This window comes from Chelmon rostratus, chromosome 15 (assembly GCF_017976325.1).
Source record: "Chelmon rostratus isolate fCheRos1 chromosome 15, fCheRos1.pri, whole genome shotgun sequence".
Lineage (NCBI taxonomy): Eukaryota > Metazoa > Chordata > Actinopteri > Chaetodontiformes > Chaetodontidae > Chelmon > Chelmon rostratus.
In genome coordinates, this window is record NC_055672.1 from 24,108,675 (window position 1) to 24,128,066 (window position 19,392).

The 19,392-nt window shown below is 43.3% G+C and overlaps 1 protein-coding gene across 1 annotated transcript; it reads left to right on the plus strand.

Annotated features, from left to right (window-relative positions):
• The first annotated feature begins 3,427 nt into the window (after positions 1 to 3,427).
• On the plus strand, positions 3,428 to 16,859 carry LOC121618597 (protein ALP1-like). The gene is made up of 3 exons (XM_041954117.1): positions 3,428 to 3,524; positions 15,852 to 16,445; positions 16,525 to 16,859. The coding sequence occupies exons 1-3, from the start codon at positions 3,428 to 3,430 to the stop codon at positions 16,857 to 16,859; spliced, it is 1,026 nt and encodes a 341-aa protein (XP_041810051.1).
• Positions 16,860 to 19,392: the final 2,533 nt, after the last annotated feature.

Sequence of the window (19,392 nt, forward strand, 5' to 3'; positions counted from 1 at the left end):
TGTTTGTTTTTTTGCCCTAAATTACATGGGAAGCCATTTTTATATATACCTCCCAGAGCGATGGCATGTGATAGGGGCCCAGATAAAACTGTGTACAACAAATCCAAATGTTTGAAAGGCACAAGCCTATTTTTCATTACTGGCCATTGACAATAGTCAGTACATACATATTGATATTTCCATATTTCCCGCTAAGAATAGTGTGCAACACAGGATGAAGAATGTATAAGGATGAACACGGCCATGCCTTCAAATCTCTGATTTGAATTAGTCTAGTCTATAATAGCTCATTAGTCTATAATAGCTATGTTGGTACACAGTGCAAAAAGGTGTCAAGTCAAAGTTTATTATAGCCAGCTGTGGCGGCAGGGGTGGCTGTGGTTCTGGAGAGGCCAGTCCTCCACTTATCAAAGGGTTGGTGGTTCAGTACCTGGCCCCTGCAGTCTACATGTCGAAGTATCCTTGGCAAGATACCGAACCCCAGCTGGTTCCAGATGTTGTACCATCTGCGTGTGAGTATGTGTGTTAATGTTAGTTAATAATAAAAGATTTTTCAAAGGTATCGCCACATATTAGTTTAAATGCAATATTTTCTGTGGTGGTTGCTGGAGTCTGCCATAAATGAAACTGCATAGCTTGCATGTTGAATTATTGTGTTTGTGTTGAGTGGTTATCTGAGCTGTTGTATTGTTTGTGATATTTTATATACCTCTTTGATAATGTTCTTTAAAAATAAAAAAACAAGATTTTAAAGTGTCAAATTAGCTTCAGAGCCCAGTGATGATGCACTTCCAACAGACTACAGGCATATGTCCATGTTAATGGTATCCTCAACATTTCTCAACACAGAAACACCGAAGCGTCCTTGATGATTTTGCAGGAACTGTATCACAGAGACTAGAGGAGGGATGAATATGAACCACAGTGTTAAAAAAAGGATCATAATAATATGGTTCAGTAGAAACAGTAACTCCTTCATATGGAGGTGATGACCTTCAAGTTTGGATTTTTCTGCATTCCTTCTTATATTCTCCTCATTGTTGTCTTATGTTGTTGTTCATCCAAGGGGTTGTATTAATAGCTGCGATGCCCTGGAAGTGCATGGAGCAAAAGTGTCAAGGGCTGATGCTCACAAATCATTAAACCAACTAACCTGGAAATTAACATTAGTGGAGTGAGTAGGGCACTTGGCCAGACTAGGGAAGTAGCTAAAAAACATGGCTAGAAACAAAGTCAATTTTATTAAGGGAATTCATAGACATGTCTAGAGTAAAATCTAAGTCAATAGTGTGCCTACAGTGCACAATGTTTGGGGCCAGAGATGAGCTTTCACAATGTCACCAATTATAATGGGCCTACCAAATTTAAGCACAAGAGAGGACAGTAACTCTGAGAATTACTTGAAAAAACCCAAATTTGTGTTGGGGGTCCATAAATGATTAAACAGCAAATTGGATATCAAAATTGATAAAAGACACAAAAGTGAATAGAATACAAATGAGATATTACCAAAAGAGGGGCCACACCCACCATGGCCTGTTAACCAAGGTGAATTCAAAAAATTACAACTGTGGGCAGAGCTCCACTAGAGGGGAGCAGTTGTCAAGGTTAAGCCAGGTCTCAGGAAGGAAGTGGACGTCAATGTTATGGGATATAATCAGATTACTGAGAATGAAAGATTTAGACAGAGTTTAAAAGAACGACAATTGGAGTAAAAGCTTTATCTAGACTGGAATTATTACAGTAGACTGTAATCAGATTATCTGACCTCACAGCTGAAAACAATGCATAGTGTAGTGGCTCCAGATATAATCCTAGCAGGAGGAGGGGAGGGCCAGGATGATAAGTTGGATGCACTCACTGCAAGTCAGGAGGTAAAAGCATGACAGAAGTACAAAGTCAGTTGATTGATAAAAGGTTCGAACCTTCATGGGAAGGATGGAAGCCATCTGGTTTAAAAAAACAAAGTAAGGTCTTTTTATTTGGTTGAAAACATCCAACAGTGACAAAAAAGTGCAAAAATTGATAAATGACACATGTCAGGCTCACAGAAGAAGTAGACTCACCAAGCAGTCTCAACTCAATGAAAGTTCTAGGGGGACAGTGGGGATGCAAAAAGTAAAAGCTATTAAAACGAGAAAAATCTTGTGGTCATTTCTAAAATTCACTGGTAACCAGTGCAGTGACGTTAAAATTGAAGTCGCACAAAGATGGTCCGAGTAAGGAGCAGCAGGGAAGTCCTGATGGGTAGTGCTTCTGTCAGTGTAGCCGAACTGACTTGCGGCATTGCTAGAGACAGCAGAGGGCAGAGGGTTTAAGTTGAGGTCCACAGCAGCACAACGGCAACAGGGGCCTCACCAGCAGATGGGTGGTTGTGTAGCTGGAACATCACTGGAGAATGAGGTCCATCCCCACTGTCCAGTGCTTGAAATCTATTGCTCAGATAAAGCGTTTCATATGAGAGTGGTGGGAAGGAGCATTTAGCACGACCCATACCACTCCTGACCAGGACATAAGGGGTTGCAGGGAGAAGAGCAGGCTTGGGGCTTGGCTTTAGCCCTGTGGAGGAGCTACATGTCATTGTCCAGAGGCAGGAAATCACTGAAAGGATTTTTGGTGTTAACAGAACTGAAGCATGGAAGAGTGGCATCATTGTGTGTAACAGAGGCTGAGCACTCGATGGACAGACTGATACCTCTTTCATGGCTGCAGGAGGAGCCCAGCACAGAGAGATGACTTGGGCAGTGGCAACAGATGAAAACGCCAGGACGAGCAACAAGAAAATTAGACAAAAGATAACAGAACAACTAGCATTATCTTAGTGAATGATGAATAATAGTGTTTATTCATATTAAAACGGCATATATATATATATATATATATATATATATAATAACCTATTGTTATTGTGATTCTTGTCCTCCCTGTTCCCTTTTTCTTGTCCTGTCCTGTGAAAATGACTTCCAACATGACTTCCCACAGGAATCCCATGACCCACAGTATTCCAGAAAAAAATGTCAGTCTGTACTGTGTTGGTGCAGGAGGCACCACCCCAGTCTGCTTTTAGCAATTTTAAAGAAAGATGAATCTGTAGATACTTGTTGTGAACACAACAGGACAGCAGGGCTGGAGGTCAGCAGGTGGGAGACTGGCAGGTGAGCCAGTGAAACCAAGGGAACAGCTCAGGCTCAGCGGTTTGCTGCGGCTCAAGTACAGGAGACAGCTGCCACTCTGCAAACTGATGACTACTGCAGAACATGAACCGGTAACAGGTTCAGATCCAGAACAAGCGACCACTGTTGCGCAACTGGAACTGGAAACAGCTGCTGCTCAGCAGGAACAGGAGACTGCTGCAACACAGGAATTGGTGAATCCTGGAACCCAGGACAGCTGCAATGCTGGCTTAGTTGATTTCTGCAGCATAGGAATGGGTGTCGGCCAGACTGCCAACGGGAAACCAGAAGCAGGTGTTGGCCGGAACACCAATGGGGAATCAGGAACAGGAGTCAGCCAGACTGCAGCGGGTGAGCTGACTGTGGAAGTGGCTCAGGAACAGAGGCATTGGTCAACCTAGGAACAGGAGAGGTGCAGATTGGCCTAGGAACAGACTCAGGAACAGTGGAGCTTTGTCTGACTTAGGACCATACTTGGCAGTGGCTGATCCAAGGACTGGAAACTGGATGTTGACAAGAGCACTGGGCAGGGGGACCTACTTGGTGCAGGGCAGCAGTGATGATGAGGAGCTGGGCAGCTGAGAAGCACAACGTTGGTAAGAGTCATGCCTCCCTCTGGAGGGGTGCTGGGAAGGTGGTTCTAGGGCAGGATGAGACAGGAAATGGCTAGCTCTGTATTAGCCTGACTGTCTGGCTCTAGAGCAAGGTCTAACAAAACAAGACACCAGGGAACTGGAAGACAGGGAGCCAGACAATAGGGAGCCTAAGCATTGTTGGGAGACTTTATTATGGGGGCTGTCTTGATAGCTACTTGTGTCCCCCAGAAAGGAGAGTCCAGAGAGTCATTGCAAAGTGAATCAGGTAGGAAGGTAAGAAGAAATAGAAACTAGCTGGAGGCTAGTAGGCCAGTGGCTTCCAGACTGGTAACCCAGTGCTGAAAACCAAAACAGCATGAGGTCGTCAAAATGACCACCTCATTTATTTGATTGTGTTTGCATCTGATCACCTTTTTAGACAAAGTCCTTCAATGTTAGGGGACCGAAGGAAATGTCAAATAAGCTTCTAAGCTAAGCTTTAATAAAGTAATGATGTTTAATATTGATAGGGTTAAATGAGGGTTAAAATAGTTGATGGGTGAAGTCAATGACTCATAGACATAAGCTGAAACTTACTATCATCTGAGCATATTCAAAAAATTATGTAAAAAAAAAAGTAGCACGACCCACGATATCAAGTCAAGAAGGAGAAAACACTCACATTTCCCTCTTTAATTGGGCTCACATGACAATAGTCATCATCAATAGTTTTGCCACAGACACTTTATCAAAGTGTACCTGAATACAGGTTCATGTTGGTAATATAAGGGCAGATTTAGTACACAACTGTGAGTTGGACCTAGTTATTAAGGAATTAATCAATTTTCTTCCTGCGCTTTTAGAAATAGCAACTGATCACAAGTATGTAGTTAAATCCAGTTTAAACCCCACTACAAACAATACAAAGCTTGACAAAACACTGTTTCTGACCATCATCACTCTTTGGACCATGAATTCCTCTCTGAGCAGGGCCGCTGGCACATGCAGGGGGCCTGGACAGGCTTTCTAACAGCCAGTTTCTTTACAACTTCATCATGACTTTTGCGATACCACACAATTATAACGAAGAGGGTGAACCATGATTTACTTCGGCACAATGTTGCGTAATCCACACTGTATGTGTGGATTGTGGTTTTGTGGTCCGCTATTGGTTTAAGGCGTTATTTGGTTTGTACTGTTTGTCCAAGATTTGTTGAAATGTTGCAGCAGACACAGTTATCACGTCTACACATTAGACAAGTGGTCGTATGTTTTGAGTCATATTCTTGTACAACTGTTTAATAACATTAATCACATCCAGAAGTTCTGATACACTTGTTACTCTCCAACAGTGACACATGTTATTTTTGAAACAGTCATACAGTATTTGTCGTTTTGGGAGTCATTGGCAATTGTTTAGGTATGAAGACGTGTTGATAAAATCATGCATTTTCCTAAAATTAAGAGATTGTGTGAGAAAGGGTTGCTGCTCCTGCACTAAAAACCCAGTATGACCATAAACATAATCAAACTCTGTTTAAGTTCAGAGTCAGCACTTTAATCTCAGTCAATGGAGAAAAAAAAAAAAAAACTTTTTCTCTATCTCCTCTGCTCACTACAACTAGCACTTGAAGTAATTCAGCACATGTTAGGAAATTTGATAAAGGCCTGCTTGTATGATTTTGCAGTTATACCTGACTGTCCAAATACTTATGGACTGTATTTTACAGCTAGCAGTTTCACCTGGCTACTGCCAAGATATCCAGGCACTGTCACGGGTATCAAGTATTCCACCATATTGATGGCAACCATTAGGGTGCTGCATTTCCAAAACTGTTCAGTACTGGCTTCTTCTTTTTGAGACCCTGGAACGGCAGAAAATATACTGGGTCACAGCTCAGGCTTTGTAAGGACACGGAGGCCTGAGGGTTCACAGAAGCTTCTGAAAGCCTGCTCTGGCTGACCCTCTGTTCATCCAGGCTGAACTTTTGTTCATTCAGATTCACCAATTAATCCAAGGAGAAAGAGCATGGCTAAAGGAGGACAGAGACTAGTAAAGACCACTTTAGAGAGAAGGAGGAAGTGGGATAGGTGTGATTAGTACACATGCTGCTGCCTTTCACACCAACGCTTCTCTCCCAGTGTCACTGCTGTGTTCCAGCTGCCATTTTAATTTCATCCCACCTCCTCTTGTCCATTTTTTTTCTGTTTCCACACCCCTCCTCTTCTCACCTTCTCCTATTTGTTTTGTTTTTTTTTGGCTAACAATCTACATTTGACTGGATAGTGGTGTAAAAAACGTTTTTTGTGGCACAGTCTGGACAATTATCCTCTCGGCAGCACGATGAGAGGTCTACTGTTTTCAATCTAGACCGCAAGCATTCACTGCTTCCCCTGTAAATGACTCTTCATCTCTGTCAGGTGGCTCTGTGGATACAGATATACTGTCATCGAGCGTGTCTAAAAGCTCATGGCCCTTTTGGCCTGCTGTTTTTCATGTGCCCGAGTTCTCTTATGATGCTGAATTAAAACTTCAGCAGACAAGTTTGGCCTTTATTCAAAATGGCACTGTTCTCCCAGTTAAAGTTGAAGTCATCCATTGTTGATGGTTTAATGCAGGAAATTGTGCAGTTTAAAGTCTATATCAGTGATATGGAGAATGGAACAGGAAGCCCATAGTCTTATCAGGAAGCATCCAGGTTTAACTGAGCAAGGGTCCTGCACTGGATGTGGTGGATGAACCAGTTTAAAATATAACTACTGCACACACCTGAGAAAACTGGGCTGCCCAGAGGTGACAGTGAACTCTTTAAAAACAAACCTGCAGCACAGCGCAGTGCAGCCTTTGGTGTCAAAAAGACAAAGAGAGTGCAGGTGAACTTTTGCCCGACATACCCATCAGCAGAAACTGACGAGAGTCTGGAGGCCAAAGCTCTACTCTTCCCACCCAACACTAGACGTCATTTGGACGTTGTTTTGTGGCTAAAGCTGGTCGGTCCGTCATTGCCTTGATTTAACGTTGAAAATTGCCCACCAAGCATTTTTTGTTGTACCACAGCTCTAAAAATTAAAGTTTTTTAGCCGTCTAAGCTTAGACTAGCCATCTAATAGACGTCTAAAAGACGACGTCTATACGCCTCGTCTAATCTTAGACATTTAAATAACCCCTATTTATAGGCATCTAAATTTAGACGTTTGCTAGACGTTTACTTTTATACCAAATTTAAACCCCATTACAGAATCTAGACGTCGTATATACGTCTATTAATCGCATTATTATAAGGATATTCTAATCAATCCAGCCATTAGAATCTATTAAATTATTCACAACAAACCTTTATTTAAGGAAATTAAAGTTGTCAAAATTGAATGTTAAATCACGTTCTCTAAAAAAAGGGACCAAATTTAACCTGTGATCCTTACCTTTATGTAGTTCCAGGATGTTATGACAATTTATTTACATTATGTGTTTTTTGGACCCTTTTAATAAGTTTCAGTAACACTAATGTCATCCCCACTTTACCACTGGATATAAATACATCTCTTGATGTTAACATTAACCAAACTATCCTACTGTAATCTAAATCAATACATTTTTCAAACATTATCCTGTCATGCCCTCCACCTCTGGCAGTACCTCTCCCTCCCTCCTTTCCCTGGCAGTGTGAGCATGACTGCCACGCTCGTGGAGGGCAGGTGCAGCTCGTCCTAATCACCAGATTGTTTCCAGCCGCGGCGGGGAGTGGTCTCCTCACTTGAAGCATTCACCAGCCCATACAAAAGACTCCAACAGACCACTACTCGACGCCAGTCCGTAAACGACCACCAGTCAGTGCACCCTGGCCCAGTTGGTAATTGTGACTCGTGTTTTGAAAGTTTTGCTTTGTAATCCTGTTTTTCCTTCTGCCTTGTTCCGACCCTCTCTGCCGCCTGAAGATCCCTCCTGCCACACTCATCTGCCTCTGATTGTCCTGCCTGGAAATAGTCTTCACTCACCTTCATTACAAGCCGGCAGCGTTCCGGACCAGCCACACTGCCTCGCCACCCAGCCCTGGACCTATTCCCTTTCATTCCCCATTCTGTCTGTCAGTAAGCTCTGATCTCTTGTTTGATTGTTTCAGTTCAGCCTGTATAGGAGCTTTAATTTATTAGCATTGTTAATCTGTTCAGTTCTCTGTTTGTCCGTGTGGGCCTCTGAACCTCATCCGTGACAATCCAACCATCACAAACATATGAATGTGCAAACAATATACACATTTTTGAACATACATTGCAATGAAATAAAAGCACAAACTCAAATATACAATATTACCAAACTAAGAGAAACTCTTCGTTATTTTTTAAACATTGTGGTGAAAAACTAGCACCAAGTCTAATATTCAAATTTGTATGTAAAACACAACAAATTAAAAATATATATATATATATAGAAACTCTGCCTGCCTGGGATGCATCAACCAAAATGCAAAAAAAAAAAAAAAAAAAAATTACACCAATGGTGTCTTATAATCCCCTCCACCCCTTCAAACTAGGGCCTGTTTAAAATGTACGGCCATTGCTGAGCTGATCATGTCGTCCGGAGCCTCTTTGAACGTTTTCCGAACAGCTTCTGCAAACAAAGCAATAGAATAAATGAAGAAAAATTGCAAGTGTGGTTGCCTATTATGTGATGTCACAGAGATATTATCCAATAAGAAAAGGTACCTGGTATTGTGTATTACAGATGTCTTTTCTGGACAGAGAGATTTCAATGAAAATATGTTTTAGAGACGCAATTATTGAACATCCAGAAGACGTCCTCAGGTGAGCCAGGATGAAAGGTTTTTATACGTCTTTTCTGGACATAGTATAGATGCCTTTTCTAGACGTTATATGGACATAATGCGTTTTAAAGACGCAATTACTGGACATCCAGAGAATGTCCTCAGGGGGGCTAGATTAAAAGTCTGTATACGTCATTTTCTAGACGTCATATAGATGTCAATGAAAATATGTATTAAAGAAAAAACTAAACTTAAAAAAACTAATTTTAACATAATTTGATCACCACTGCAAGAATGTTTTTAATAGATTTTTTTAAACACTCAAAGTTTTTACTGCTTATATCCACCTCCTCCCACCCTCCCCAGAGCATGTTTGAGGTGGTCAGCTGCTGCAGTCCTCATCTGGGCCTCTGCTGCAGAACTGTCCCACTGCATGACAGCAGGACCATTTTGTGTGCAGCACAACTAGAACCTGTTTCAAGAGAGCTAAAAGGAATAAAAAGCTACGACAAATCTGAGAGAGCTCTGGTCGCCACCACTGCGCCCCGTAGGTGATAAGCCCGTAGGGCTGTCAGGGCTTTCAGGAGTCAAAAGCAGAATACAGGACACGAACTGAGGGCGAGCTCAAAGGCTGGTTTTAATAACAAAAATACTTTCTCCAAAAAGGTCGACAACAAAAATCACTTATGCAAAAGGCAATAAGGCAAAAACATAGGACGCTGAGGATCACAGACAAAACGAACAATGAGACAAGACTCTGGGATAACGTAAGCTGTGGTAGCAAAGACAACACGGCACATAACGCACAAGACGATCTGGCACAGGACAAAGGGAGACGCAGACTATATATACACGAGGTAACAATGAACAGGTGGAAACAATCAGGGCGGGGTAGACAATCAGACAGGCGGGAGACACACCAGGAAGTCAAGGGGCCTGAAACGAGAGGAGAGTTAGGTTTCACAATAAAACAGGAAGTGTAAGACAAGACATGACGCTTGAGAACAAAACACTTAACAGACCTGACGAGACATGACAGTAGGACACACTGCTCCCATCAGTTATGTGCAAATTCAGCTATTCTGAATACAGAATACAGTTAGGTAACACAGAAAAAAAGACAGACAAAGTGATGTCAAGTTGACTGAGTCTTTGTTGTTTTTAACAGGTAGGCTGCATGTGTTTATGTGTGTGTCTGTGTGTATTAGGGGTATTCGTGCACAACAGAGATGTTTTGTATCACTGCAAAAGAATGTGAGTATTGAATACAAACAGCAACATTTCCCCCAAATACTGCTCGATCCCTGAATGGGGAACTAGCAGTTGAATGGGGGTAAATAACTTTTTCTACAACATGGTTGTTTGGCATTGACAATTCAAATTTGGTGTCTGCTGTGCGCCACAGGATCATCAAATGAGGTTACTCATTCATCTTACAGTGCTTTAGGAACTCAGCTTGCAGTTTAAGACGTAAATCAAGTTACCTTTTATCAAGTTTAACATTAACCAAAATTCTGTTAAATTCAGGACAGTGCTTACCTTTTATGACAGAAAACTATTTTGTTTTCAAGCCCCATTTTTTCCCCTTTCATTTCATATTGAACAGGGTCATGCGCTGGTTGGTGAAGAGCCTAATCCAAGAGAAATACAAGTCGGTAAACATCCAGATAGAGTTGATGACCAGGCCTATACTTCAAATCGACTGAATTCTCTCTCAACTTCAAAACAAAATTAAATTGTTGACACAAGACACCCAAAGCAGAGCAAGCCTCCCACAGTCAACTGCTCTGCTCTACTCTCCAAACAAATGTGTCTAATATGCGAAATATCACAAGTAAATACATAAATACATACCTGTCCAGCACTTTGTGTGTGCAGTCCTTGACATCTTTCTCACCGACTCTAGCCAGCCGATGAACCTAGAAATAAAAGCATTTCTTTACATCACTGAAGCCTTGAGCTGTGAACACATTATGGCAGTCTGAGTGGCAGAGGTCAGTAGTAATAACCTACATTTACTCTACAAGCAACTTTTGAGGAAACTGTACTTGTCAGAGTAGTTTTAATTCACCACACAGTTCTCCTTACTCATACTGGAGCAGAGTTTAAGAGAAAAATCTGTTTATTCTACAGCAGCCAAGCCACCTTCAGAGGTGATCTGAGTTTGGTTCGCTTCAAGTCTGTGTTGCGGTTTGCTTATTCTGTGCAATGTGAACACAAAGCGCTCCAGGTTCATTTCACTCTCTGTTGATGGGCAGTGGTTTTGTACGAGGAAGACACTTCATCTTTCCAGACATAGAAGGAAAAACTCATTACACACAATCTGTCTCGGAGGCACAGAAACGCTAACGTTTGGCCCAACGTTGGCTCCTGCAGCTATGAAATAGCTGCAGGAGCCCCGAGTCACTTGTTACTATCCCGCGCGTTTCTTCTTCTTATTAGGGACACGGGGCACGCTCCGAGGCACTGGCTCCTGTTTTTAATCACTTTTTAGCTGTTGGTTAGCCCTTTTTGTGTGTGCATTTGTGTGACTACTGTCTCAACCTCTTTGGCAAAGAGCTTTGTGAAGCTGAGTTTAACTGCTTGTTGGACGGAGATTGTTTTCAAACAATGCCCTTGTTTTGACTGAGCTCGTTAAGATAATCATTCTCAGGCTTGTTGTCCTGCAGATGTGTGTGCGTGGGTTATTGACCGGTGTGTGTGTAAATGACAGTTGCAACTGTTAAACTCTTCCCTTGAAAAGCGGCTTTTTCGCTGTTGGTTTCTTCCGAACAACTTGCGATTGTGTCAAAACCGTAGCTGCTATCAAAAAACCGATTACACTGTGAGATGCGGACAAGTCTGGGCCAGATGTACGTGTGTTTTATGTCCAGATATTCTTTAGAAAAATGACAAAATGGTCGACTTAAAAAGACTCTGCGACTCAGAGAACAGGAGTTTGTATTGTATGCAGTGAGATTTGGGTTCGGCGAACCTCCTGAACTAAATCCTCTGGTGAGAGAACCGTACCTCGTATCAGAGTGTACTATAGATCATCGGACTCCCGAGACCTTCCTGAGTCCGACCATCTCCTCGTTTTATTCCTGAGACAACAACTTTTCGTTTTATGGCGATCTAAAGACAGGAGGCATTTCTGCTTTGCTCACAAAACAGCTCTGAATTTTAACATGGGACTTAATGGGAGAGCAGGAGGGAGATGGCTGCACAAAAAGCCTCACTATTTAAATTCAGTAAGTCTCTCGGCTTTTTCGAGGGCATCACACGAAAGAGGACAAGTTTGTCTACAAAAGATCCCAAAATTATGTGTCTCCTATTCACCGTTTGGATTTTACAGCAATTTTAGAAACACATTTCAGGCGATTTTTCACCGGCTGTCTCACTCTAACTTATGACATCACCCACTGTAGAGGGAGAGATTCTGAGCATTTTTGTGAGAAACTTGATGGTCTTCAGATGGTCATAGCTCGAAAACCGTAAGAGATATCAAAAAATGCGCCGGTATTAATTTTGAGCTGACAAATTTATCTACGTTTTAAACTTTGAATGAAGTCTCTAGGACAAAGTATGGCCGAGCTTTCCCATAAGAAATGAATGGGACGGGCGAAAAAAACAAGATTGAAATTGGAGTTTTTCAAACATCTGTAGCTCAGGCATACATTCACCGAGAGACTTCATTTCAACTTTAAAATGTAGACCCAAGTCTGGTCTATTAGTGTGTTCATCCACATTTTGATTGGTCCTATAGTTTTTGATCAGTCACTGTTCAATGACAGTGATCGTTTGGAGGGAAATTTTGAGATTATAATGGGTGTGTATTGCGCGGAATGTTCGCGCTAGAGTGCGTGCTAGAGTGGCACAGAGTCTAAAAACGATCCTAAAATCTTCTCTTTTTCTCGTCGCTACGGCCACAAATTACACTCTACACGCATAATTTTGGGATCAGTTTGTAGACAAACTTGTCCTCTTTCATGCGATGTCCTCGAAAAAGCTGAGAGACTTACTGAATTTAAATAGTGAGGCTTTTTGTGCAGCCAGCTCCCTCCTGCTCTCCCATTAAGTCCCATGTTAAAATTCAGAGCTGTTTTGTGAGCAAAGCAGAAATGCCTCTTGTCTTTAGCTCGCCATAAAACAAAAAGTTGTTGTCTCAGGAATAAAACGAGGAGATGGTCGGACTCAGGAAGGTCTCGGGAGTCCGATGATCTATAGTACACTCTGATACGAGGTACGGTTCTCTCACCAGAGGATTTAGTTCGGGAGGTTCGCCGAACCCAAATCTCACTGCATACAATACAAACTCCTGTTCTCTGAGTCGCAGAGTCTTTTTAAGTCGACCATTTTGTCATTTTTCTAAAGAATATCTGGACACAAAACACACGTACATCTGGCCCAGACTTGTCCGCATCTCACAGTGTAATCGGTTTTTTGATAGCAGCTACGGTTTTGACACAATCGCAAGTTGTTCGGAAGAAACCGACAGCGAAAAAGCCGCTTTTCAAGGGAAGAGTTTAACAGGTGCAACTGTCATTTACACACACACCGGTCAATAACCCACGCACACACATCTGCAGGACAACAAGCCTGAGAATGATTATCTTAACGAGCTCAGTCAAAACAAGGGCATTGTTTGAAAACAATCTCTGTCCAACAAACAGTTAAACTCAGCTTCAGAAAGCACTTTGCCAAAGAGTTTCAGACAGTAGTCACACAAATGCACACACAAAAAGGGCTAACCAACAGCTAAAAAGTGATTAAAAACAAGCACGTCAAAACTGAACAGGAACAGGTAAACAGTGGGAGAGGTGCAGAGGTAATTATCAGCAGGTGGGGCAGAAGTTACACACGCACACACACACACATTCAGACACACATATACCAGACACATCTCCATGTAGGAACTGGTTGGGCTGCTTGTGTAGTTCAAGCAGACACACACACACAAACAGATGAAGACACACACATACGCAGTCACACACAATGACAGATACACAAACACACACACACACACAGACAAATGCATAATGAAAAATCCCATCCCCCCGCCCCCTTGTTAACGCCGTTAGCTCTGTTAGCTCTGTTAGCACAGTTAGCTCTGTTAGCGTTAGCGCCGTTAGCTCTATTCGCACCGTTAGCTGTTAGCTCCGTTAGTGTTAGCTCTGTTAGCTCCGTTAGCATTAGCTCCATTCATGTTTATTGATTCAGTTCATTAATTCATGTTAACAGAGACATGAAGCAGAGGAGAGAAGCAGACACAGACAGCTGAGGTGATCAACAGAGACAGACAAGGAGAAAGCCACAGAAACACAGCTGGGAGCAATTCATTAATCAGGGACTGACTACCTCTGATATCTGCCGTTTTCTCAAATTGCAGCCTTTTTCAATTGTTCGCTGCTTCGCCATAGTTTCTCCTAGAGACTTCATTCAAACTTTAAAACGTATATAATTTTGTCGGCTCGAACGCACCCCGTGTCCCTTTCAAAATTTCCCAGAGGGAATTTTCTAGTTATCCATTGTTGTTACAAAGCTATTGTGGAATATGAAGGGAATGTGTTCAGTGACATATGGGTTCATGGTGAATCACAGAGCAAGATTAATCTGTTATTTTTTATTTTTTTAAGGTGCACTGTCCAGTTTTGGGGAAGAAATTTTAATTGGAAGCGAAACATTTTAATTGATCTTTATGCATAAACAAACTAAATAAAGAAACTGAATAAACACAATTTCATACTGTTTTACTTTGTGTATATTTGGCGAACCACGCCACGTTTCTAGCCTCAGTGTTATGCAGACCTTATTTCCCTCTGAGGATGGCTTGTTTATTCAGTTATGAAAAAAAATATTTCGGATTTTGATTTATCACTTTATTAATATTGTAAGGACTACATTTCTGAGTTTGAATTTATTTCCCATAACTACAAAATGCAATTTGTTTCATAACTAATAAATCAAAATTAACATGTCATTTTGTGTGTGTGTGACATGGTATTATTCTGGCATACAGTTTCTTGCATGTCTGTGTCACATTAAAGCAGCAAAATGGCAACCAGAGCTGACAGAGCTATTTTAGACAATGGGTGGATCCCATTTCTCAAAATTGCATCCTCGTTTCCCTCACTTGCGTCTTTTCCTCCATGAGAGGACGCAAGGAAACCACGCAAGGAGAGAAGAAACGAGGAACGAGAATTGAGATGTCCTTTCCTCTGAAGAGTCACGTGAAGCGACGTCCGTTAGTGATGACGCGACACAGCTGGAGCTGCCGAATAAAAGGGCCAGCAGTCACCATTATATGCACACTGACACAAACGCCCCCCGCCCTCCTTAAGCCGTGTAGACACATACACACACAAACACAATATGAGATTGAAGTCACCAGCATCAAGAAAGAAGTACGTAGCACTGTGATGAATGCACACAGAAATGACCAAAGTGCAACAGACGTATAAGTGCCTGCAGATGACGTGATCACCAAAGTCTGTTATACGTGGGGCAGCACCCATGACACACTGAAGACATACGTGTGAAGCACGCCAGGTTAAGACATAAAACATATGTATTATGTGAGGAGCTGTGTCATGCAGTGTAATCACTGTCATGCAGCAAGTCAGCAGTGGAATTGAATCCAAATACCTGTGCCAGCTGTGGCCAGTCAACTCAATTAGTTAATGACAATTGTCGGGTACCAGGTCTATATAAGTGTCAAACGAAACCAGACCACATGTGGAGAACAAGCCAAACAAACAATGGGCCGACGCAGACGACAGCGAACGGCATGCGCACTGGCAATCTGGCACATGCTGGAGAATGAGGAGGAGGAAGCAAGACACAGTAGAGCGCGACTGAGGCAGCGTGCACTCCTGTGCCTACTACTGGTAAATATCACAAAAACAGAGCAAATACAGCAAACACATTGGTAGCTGTAGGCTGTTCCATCACACACCATGGCATATTGCCTGAATAGAGTAGGTAAGACTGTATTGATCACACAGTGGAATCATTGACTGTAGCAGAGGCGTGTGAGAACACACAAGGGGGTGCGCAAACAGTAATGAACGGTGCAAATGAGACCAGTGCGAACATGCAACCAGGCGTGAATAAACACAGTATAAGTAATATAATTAACAGGAAAAAGAAAAGCACAATAAGAAAGTATCCAATGCAATGTAACAACTGTGCATGCATACACTGGCCTGGACACAAAAGGTGGGATTTGCCAGCCAAGTAGATGAAGATGAAGAAGAGGTTCACAGCCCCAAACATTATATATGGTCCTGGTATGTCAGACATGTGTTAATCCATAAAGATAAGATGTGTGGAAAGTAACACAGTGTCCTTTTCCTGTGTAGTGGAGCCAGTATGTGTGCCACTTCTGGCCATATATTATGATGGTCAGGAGGACCTCATGGCAGACTACAGGCTGAGGCGCCAGTCCATACAGGCATTGATGAGGATCCTGCCATCAAGGCGCACACAGGGCTGGCCACATGAGGTACACATATTGTGTACCATCTACTGGCTGACGCATGGCCTATCATACAGTGTGGTGTCCCGGGCCTTCAATGTCCCCAAGTCAACAGTCTGCAGAATGGTGCACACTGGAGTGGAGAATATTGCAGCCCTACGTCAGGAGGTCATCAGACTGCCCGCCCCTGGAGCACTGGATGCAGTTGGCCATGCATTTGCACAGCTGGCCAACAGCCCAGTGTTCTCCGGGTGTGTGGGCGCCATCGATGGCTGCCATGTCTGCATCAAGACCCCCCCAGGACCTGGTGGCCAGGATTACCTCAACAGGAAGCTCTTCCCATCCATACAGTTGCAGGCTGTATGTGATGGGAAGGGCCTCTTCATCAACACCTTTGTGGGGTATCCTGGCTCCGTCCATGACACCAGAGTCCTGAAGAACAGCAGGATCTACAGCGAGGCTCTGTATCCACCCGCAGGTAAGACATAAGTAACCACCTAACACAAACAGTCATCATTAACCGTACATGTTGAATAGTTGTTCCTCTCTCACTGCAGGGTACTTCATTGTGGGTGATGGTGGCTACCCCTGCATCGACCGTCCTGTGGCCATCATCACCCCATACAGGGAACCACTGCAAGGGAGGGTGCAGAGCCGCTTCAACCACCATCATGCTAAGGCCCGTTCCATCATAGAGCGGGCCTTTGGCATGTTAAAGGTGCGTTGGAGATTGCTGTTCTTCAGGGCTCTGGAGGTCGACCACACCTTTGTCCCCTCAGTCATCACCGCCTGTGCAGTGCTCCACAATATCTGCCTCACAGCGGGGGACATCCTGGAGCCAACCGAATTGTTGAGTGATGCCACTGCAGTTCATTTGCACATTACCCTGTAGAGGGATATTTATGTTTGTAATGCATGTGGCTGCTTTCAGTTCCCTGAATAAATATCATGCCACTGCATGTCCGCCTGTACACAACCATACTGGTATGTGAGTATTATTACATGTAGAAGGGCACATAGGTGAGCTAATATTGTTACCTGTGTTTGTGCTATACCACACCTGCCTCTGTGGCTGGTATTCTGCATAAATACATGTGTATGCACTCAGTTTGCTGCAGTACATATTCAGCACCTGCATACAGTCATAGATGACAACTGTCCTAGGGATACCTTACCTTGAAGGGTCTCACCGTCAACCATGACAGTATGTCGCATATTGTATCAATTGCATGACAAGAACAGTACAGTAGAGGTGTTCACTGGCCAAGATCACATGTAGCATACATATAATTCCAGGTGTTATCACGGTTTGTGACGCAGAGTTACAATAACACGGAGTCAGGACTTAGATGCCACAACTGAAGGTGTTTATTCATTGGAAACAAAAATGATATGATACAAAACTAACTAAACTTATGACTGCACATATTGGACTTACTGTCTGACTAATTCTCTAAATAACTCTAGGAAGTACTTTCTGTCTGTACTACAGTCCAGGCAACAGGCCTGCTCCCTCTCTGCCTCCACTGTGAGGAACGCCATCACAGCACCCCTCCATGTGCCCTCTTGGATGGGGGCCTGCCTGAGGTGGACGGCCCATCATCTGCCTGTGTGGTGGTGCCGCCACTTGTGCCAGGCTGTGGGGAGTGTGGGTCCCTGTCCTCCACACATGCCTGGCTGCATGTACCGGTCCCAGCTCCAGGAGATGGTGCACCACTGCCACTGGCAGCAACGTCGCAGGAGTCCAACAGAACTGGGGGCTCAATAGAGGGACGCCCCCCAATGGCCTCATGCATCTGTGCAAACCACCACAGTGCACGTGCGTGTGCTGGTCAACTATATGGCATTGTGTAACACTGTACGCACCCCCAGGCCTTCTTGGCTGTATGCCTCTTCCCGGTGAAGAGATGGTCATTTGCTGACCTGACCCGGATCGTCGCTGTGTCGGCGTCTTTCCCTGTTAATTGAGACACATGTCAGCGCTGTAAGTGAAGGGGAACCTACAAGCCATGTAGCACACTTTTAAACCCACCTAACACACAGAATACTTGACTTGAGGCTGGCGTGTTTCTTTTAAATTTGTGTTTCAGAAAACATATCGTGGCAGCCACATGTATGCATGTACTCATCACATCACGGGCTCCGACAACTGTCGTTTAACAACTCACGCAGCGCTGTACATTACACACATTCTCGGAGGCTGCTGTTAGTGTGATTAAAGCCATACCTACGCAGGTTGCGGATGACAAATCATTATGTGTACCATGGCGGCACACCATATTCATGTCTAATTGCTCTTTGGCGGCCGTACCGTTGAGTTACACCCATCTACATTACAGCCATTCATTGCAGGATACTTACACTTGTACTGTTTCTCCGCCATCTCGTTCAAATGTGGCAACTGTAGGGGCGGAGTCTTCGGTTGACTGACTTCCGGGTAGGATGCACTGATGTATCCTCACTCATAGCTCCTCCGAGGGCCCTCCTCGCTCCTCGATCCTCGCTCCTCAGAGCCGCAATTTGCGCTTTGGGACGGCCGGCAAGATGGCGGACCAGAAGTACTTCCGGTTCGAGCGAGGAAACGACAAATTTGAGAAATGAGATCCACCCACAGGCTTATATACACAGGGCAGGAACACTAATGACACACAGGTGAAACACATCAGACAATCACAAGGGCAGGAAAACACAGGAAGTAAAGTAACCCAAAGACACATAACATGAACCTTCAAAATAAAACAGGACGTGACAAAAACCAGGCAAAGACAACACACAAGGGGAAACAAAAAGCCAGTGTGCACAGCACGGGGCATGACAGTCTGTATGACAAAACAAAGACATACAGGGAATAAGGGATGAGGGGGACACAAAATATCATTATTCACAGATGATATATTGACCTTCATAAGTGAACCATCTTTATCAATTTCAGTTTTGATGAATAACCTAAATATGGGGAGTTATCAGGATATTTGACTAATGAAACCAAATCAGTGGCCATGGTGTTATCAGGTGAGCAACCAAAGGAACTAAAGGGAAGGGTTAATTTCAAATGGACTACTATTTTCTCTCATGAATCCATTATGAAAGCAGTTTAAAGAGGGTTTGTAGCCATTTTAGCTGGTGCTCTTCAGAAATGGGAGACTGAACCGAACCCATACATTTATTTTCCCTCCATGAGATATACACTTACCCTAGACATACCTCCAAAATTACAGGAATGGAAGGAGCAAGTTAACATCATCTTGTCTGAGTTCACATCAAGGTTGCACCTGATTGACAGATGCCCACTGCCTCTAAAGATGAAGTTGGAAGCTATCAGACAGGTGGCTGTCTGTCTAAAGTATAACATCTGTTCTCCAACATTCAGACTCATACACACAGCACCCACTAACTTATTTTTAGGGATGGGGCTACCAAACGTG

Excerpts from the sequence above, each read along its gene's own strand:
- LOC121618597 (XM_041954117.1), top strand. The coding sequence starts at position 3,428 with ATGGGTGTCGGCCAGACTGCCAACGGGAAACCAGAAGCAGGTGTTGGC. Across the intron at positions 3,525-15,851 it reads AGTCAGCCAGACTGCAGCGG|TGGAGCCAGTATGTGTGCCA; the intron begins GTGAGCTGACTG and ends TTTCCTGTGTAG. Across the intron at positions 16,446-16,524 it reads GGCTCTGTATCCACCCGCAG|GGTACTTCATTGTGGGTGAT; the intron begins GTAAGACATAAG and ends CTCTCACTGCAG.